Genomic DNA, 6,190 nt, shown 5'->3' with positions numbered 1-6,190 from the left:
CCCGCACGTGATATTTTGTGGAAGAGCCACACTCAAGGGGCCAAAGAGCCGCATGTGGCTCACGAGCCGCAGTTTGCCGACCACTGGCCTAGGTGATGCTCTGCTTTGGCTCCATAGAAAGTGAGCCCCAAGATAGGGCTACTGATAGCTCACTGGGAAGTAACAGTCACAGTGACAGAAGTGAGATAAGGCAGAGCTGCTGTTCACTGAAAGTCGGAGAGAAAGGGGCTTAGAGACAGGTTCAGGTGGTAAACCCAGGATGAGCTTCTGCTACCTGCTGCTCCCCTGGTTGCAGGTCTCGTGGGGACCCATAGAGTTTAGGAGAAAAGAAGTAAAAAGTGCTCCAGAGAGTGCCCGCCCAGCATCCTTTCTCTGGAGGATTTTTATTTCTCTTCTCGGGGCCAAAATCTTAGGGGAGGGTTTCAGCAGAATATTCATCAGCTTTCCAGGTGCATTTTAAATATGCTGATACATCAAAATGAGTGTATAGGGGAGTTTGGGATTATTCTCTGGTCAACTTCACTCCTTTACTTTTATCTTGGGTCTGTCTGTAATCGAGTTTTTGGTATTTGTTTCTCTGACTTCATCCATCCTTGGGTTTGGCTGGCACAAATAGCATTAATTGGGTCTCTGTGTTCTATCTCCCTGGTCAGGGTGACAAGCTATTTATCCTCTGGTCAGATGGGAGAGGTATCAACCATTTGTTCTCAAGTGCCCTTGGTTAGGAAAAATAAGGTCTTCTTGATTCACTAGCTGGCTATCAATTGGTTAATTTCTTTGGCCTTGTTTAACGATCTTGTCTCAGTTTCCACATTCTACTTGCCCAGGAATTTTCCTAGCTTCTTATTATCCTGCCTCAATTAGATGCAAGCTGCCTCAGGAATGAGTGTAATCTTGGGCCAAAAAGGCTATTTGAGCCCCTAAGCAGGCTGACAGCTGAGGGCTGTCTGCCAGCATTACTCCTAACAGTTAAGAAAATAAGCCCTTCAGTTTTACAAAGGGGTTCTGGATGATGAGTCACAGATCCACTACAGTTATATTTATTGATTTATTCAACACCCAGTGTGTGGCAAATGTAGGTTTACAGTTGTGACTGCACGAAGCACAGTTTATTCTTATATTATTTTTTTATTAATGATTGTATTATTTCCCATACTATGACTGTTAAACCTACTTTTATCCCACCCTGTATTTTCTAGTAGTGAGTAATGAGTAAGGTAATTAATGAGTAGTAGTTACTCTTATTAAAGTTGGTTGAATCACAATTATTAAGTATTTATGCCTTCTAATAAAAAAAAAAACTAGTTTATTCATTGATTCAACAAATATTCCCCACTGTTCTGGCCCTGGAGATATAGTGAGAGAATGGGTACTTGCGTAGTTTGTTTTTAGATAAAAGATTTTGTTACAGTATACTATTTTGATTTCCTTCTAAGTTATCAAAAATTAGATTATAAGTATATTCTATTTTGCTATTTGAATATTTATGATTTTAAAGACTTTATACATATATGTGAAATATATTCACATGTATTCTAAATATATTTTTTGAATATAAACATATATATAGTTTTCTGACTCTTTTAGAGAGAAAGAAAAGCTTCCTTGAAATAGCTTGTTGGGGTTGGTTTTTTTATAACATAATTTAAACATATTGATTAGGTTTAATATGTAAGAACTAGTAGCTTGGTGCATGAAATTTGTGCACATTAAAAGGGCATTAATTAGCAGAAATATTTTAATATTGCTATTTGCCCTTTCTCTATAATAGAAGTGTGAGAGATAAAAGGAAATTAGTAAAATGTATATGAAAATAATATATAGATTTAATAAATAAACAGTAACAAAAGGATATAATAGCAACAGAGGCATGGTATAAAAATGACAAAAACATTATATTGTGGTGTTCTGGAACCAAACATGCAATATCTCCAAGGTATGCCTCTGAATCTGAAGACCTGTAAACTAAAGAAACAAATTGCCTAGTCTCCACACCTCAACCCACACACACATCACCTACACACCCACATATAATGATAAAGCAGGAATAGGATAAATTGCTCTAGACCAGTGGTTCTCAACCTTCTGGCCCTTTAGATACAGTTCCTCATGTTGTGACCCCAACCATAAAATTATTTTCGTTGCTACTTCATAACTGTAATGTTGTTACTGTTATGAATCGTAATGTAAATATCTGATATGCAGGATGGTCTTAGGCGACCCCTATGAAAGGGTCGTTCGACCGCCAAAGGGGTCGCGACCCACAGGTTGAGAACCCCTGCTCTAGACTTTCCTGTTCAAAGGGGGAAATGAGAAGCACAAAGGAGTCATTGGTCTGTAGTGATTTTGAAATGTGAATGGGCAAACATTGGAGGTTTTGATTAAACCTGAAGTTCTGGGAATACTTCTTTAGGGTTCCAGGCTTTGCTCTCTGAGCTCTGGGTTCCTGCCTCTGAGTCCATTTTTATGTTATGTGGCATGTGTTTGGAGCTGAGTAGTTTTCTTAGACGGCTTCCTGCCAGTAAAATTTTGTGGGTCCAGTGGGCTCTTCATTTTTTACTGTCGCTGCTCCTGTTAGTCCACTTTGCAGTGTGTTTGCTGACGTATTTCTGTCAAAAATTTTGTCAGCTTCCTGTGAATCACATTGGGGTTTATTCCACTAGATAAAAGCCATATCCAAGAATCTTTGAAATATGGTCTTCTGCAGCTTTCTAGAGGGCCTGTTGTTTGTTTGAGAGCATCTGTGATCTTTTAAACCTTTTTAAAGGACTTTTTGTGTAACATTAATACTGTGAGGTACCACCCTCCATCTTTCTGGGGTCTTAACAGAAGGTTTTACAGTTACCCCCTTGGCTGTATTTTTAGGCCATGTGTGTCAGTGGCCTGGAAGCCATTCTTCACTTTAGCATCTTTTGCTATCTTAAGAGACTGAGAATTTTCAAAACCAGTCATGTCCTGGTTCTTTTTGTTTGTTTGTTTTAACAGTTCTTTAGTTTATCTCTCTTCTCTTGCATTGTACTGTGAGCAAGAAGAAAAAAAAAATGGTATCACCTACGACACTGCCTTTGCTTAGAATCTCAGCTAGGTCATTCATATTATTAAGTATATTTCCTATTTTCCATATTTCTGAAGGTGATAGTGTTGCTAAGTTTCTACTACTACTAAACAAAGGTCCTCCTTCCTCCATTTTCCAAAAACATTTTTCCGCACTTCCCTTTAAGCCCTCATGGGAAGCATACTAACAGTCTGTTCAAGGCAATTTAGGCCTTCTCTAACATGCTCCTCAAAATCCTTCCAATCTCTACCCAATGCCAAGTTCTAAAGCTACTCCCACATTGTTAGGTATTTATTAGGGCAGCATCCCACTTTCAGCTTTCAAAATTTGTTCTACTTACCTCTTCCATTGTTCTAAATTACCCCAAAACTTAGCAGCTAAAAGCAACATTTATTGTCTTTACAGTCTGTATGTGGCTTAACTGAGCCCTCTGCCTCAAGATCCCTCAGGGGGCTGTAATTGTGGGCTCATTTGAAGGTTCACTAGGGGAGAATCTACTTCCCAGCTCACTAGGTGTGGTTGTTGGCAGGATTCACTTCAGATCCTGTTAGATCAAGCATGTCAAACTCATGGCCTGCGGGCCGCAGGCTTCATTTATTTAAACAAGGCATGTGGCCCCTCAGCTGAGAATTTGACATGCTTGTGTTAGATGGAGGCATCTTTGAATTCTTTGCTTGTGAGCCTCTTTCATAGGGCAGTTGACAACATGTCTAGCTGGCTTCCATCACAGCAAAAGATGGCTAGCAAGACAGAAACGAGAATCTTTTTGTAACCTAATCTTGGAATTAACATCCCATCATTTTGCCCTATTTTCTTTGTCAATAACAAATCATTAGGTTCAGCTTACACATGAGGGGAGGAAATTATACAAGGACTTGAGAGGCAGGGATTATTGTAAGCCATCTAAGCAGCTGTATGACCTTTGGCCACTATTTGCATGTGATGGCGAATCTACATTTCTTGGATTTGAAATTAGAAAAGTGTCTAGAACACACCAGTGAAATAATATTTACATAACACATTTAACAGTTTCTTTACAACCTTATAACCTACTGAGACTTGAAAATAATTTTATGAGCTTAACTTCATACAAACCACGTTTTGCTCCCACACAAATGTAACTGTTGTTCATATACTCCCATGAAGTATGATGGAATATAAGACTTTTTTTTAATATATTTTATTGATTTTTTACAGAGAGGAAAGGAGAGAGATAGAGAGTTAGAAACATCGATGAGAGAGAAACATCAATTAGCTGCCTCCTGCACACCTCCTACTGGGGATGTGCCCGCAACCCAGGTACATGCCCTTGACCGGAATTGAACCCGGGACCTTTCAGTCCACAGGCCGACGCTCTATCCACTGAGCCAAACCGGTTTCAGCGGAATATAAGACTTTTAAGAGATTTTTGTTATCAAAGCATATCTGACTATTGGCGAAATAAATCATGTGCCTTTGAAATGAAATAAATGAGCTTACTTACCCTAGATTAATTTTAAGGTAATAATATTCTTTTACTTTTAAGTGTAGTTTTTGAATTATGATAGAAGAGGTAGTATTGCTTATACCTTAGCATAATAAATATGGATAGTATGGCTCCAGAGTAATTATAATACAAATATACACATGAAGAAATATCCTACTATTTTTGGTATTGGAGGAGGGGGACTGGGAAGAATAGTTGCATTATCCTATACCTGACCTGGAAAATATGTTTTCATTTAAAGATGGAAACCTTTAAAGCTTTTTTCTTTGTTAGTCATAGTTCAATGGATTCATTATTTCCGCACCAAACCTCCTTAACTCTTGGCACAGAAACCACTTTAACATATAAGAATGGTATATTGGCCTGAAAAATAATTGTTATTTTTTTCTCATAGATTATTTTAGCATTATTTGGTTCAAAACCTGACTTTGTGTAATCTGATAAATACAGTAATGTTTAGGTTGAAAATGCATAGTCAGTGTATTTAAATAATATTTTCTTTTTTTATTGTTTACATTATTATTGATATCCCCATTTTTCTCTCTCTGCCCTCCTCCCCTTCCCTCTGTCCAACGTTAAAGTGTCTTCTGTGTCTGTAGGTTATGCATGTATATTCTTTGGCTAATTCCTTCACCTTTTTTCATCTAATTAAGTAATTTTTTCATTTGTGGATTTTAGGAATATGATGTTTCTTTCATGTTTACCAGAATGTATGGTGGTATATTTTCTAGTTATGCTAAAAAGCTTAAAATGGAGTGGAGGAAGAGTGTGTATAGATGCCTAAAACTTTTTATTTCAGAGTTGCAACTAAATCTCTGATTGTTGTGTGATACTGAGAAAAATTGCCAACAACAAAAACTGTTAGTAAATAACATTGTGGATATCCAGCCATGTTTTAGTATACACAGTTCCTTTCTAGATTATTCCTAATATATGAAATTGTCTTTTTCTCTCTTTTACAGGTAATATAACATTACAAAGCAAGATGGGTAACATCACAGTAGGTATGTGCTAAGATGCTAATTGGTAAATTTTGCATGCTTTTTAAAATGACTATATTTGTGGTATTTTGTTAGGGTAAATAAAGTCTACAGTTTAACTGATGACTTGATAGGATCCTGGTGTGCAAGTTAAATATAGACAGACCCAATGTATGAATACGTGAAATTATTTCCAGAAATTTATTGTAATTTAAATTTATAATTACAAAATTTATTATCCTATAAATATTGTATAATTATTGGTTTGGCACCAAAAGCGTTAGAATTCTGATTTCACCGCTTTCTATACATGGGCAAATTACCTAAATTCTCTGTGCTTCAGTTTCCACATCTGAATAAGTAGAAATAATTGTAAGGACCTATTATATAGGGTTGTTGTAAGGATTAAACACGATGTGTGTGTGTGTGTGTGTGTGTGTGTGTGTGTGTATGGTAGTTTAACACAGTGTCTGACATGGTAAAAATCTACATTAATAAAAGAGAAACATGGTAATTGGTGTAAAACCGCTACCCTTCCCATTGGCTAATCAGCGAGATATGCAAATTAACTGGCAGCCAAGATGGCGGCCGGCAGCCAGGCAGCTTGAAACTAACATGAGGCTTGCTTGCTTCAGTGACGGAGGACTCCAACGTTCCCCGCCTGACTTG

General features: G+C 37.4%; 1 protein-coding gene across 1 annotated transcript in view; it reads left to right on the top strand.

The window, feature by feature from the left end:
- Nucleotides 1-6,190, top strand: part of FAM185A (family with sequence similarity 185 member A) — a 44,773-nt gene that overhangs the window by 19,014 nt on the left and 19,569 nt on the right. Inside the window, exon 7 of the mRNA XM_006774948.2 lies at nucleotides 5,504-5,545. Within this exon, the coding sequence (XP_006775011.1) occupies nucleotides 5,504-5,545 (42 nt within the window). The remainder of the gene's footprint in view (nucleotides 1-5,503; nucleotides 5,546-6,190) is intronic.

Source organism: Myotis davidii, unplaced genomic scaffold (assembly GCF_000327345.1).
Source record: "Myotis davidii unplaced genomic scaffold, ASM32734v1 scaffold125, whole genome shotgun sequence".
Lineage (NCBI taxonomy): Eukaryota > Metazoa > Chordata > Mammalia > Chiroptera > Vespertilionidae > Myotis > Myotis davidii.
Note: the sequence above shows the minus strand (reverse complement) of the source record. Positions and strands in the feature narration are given on the sequence as shown.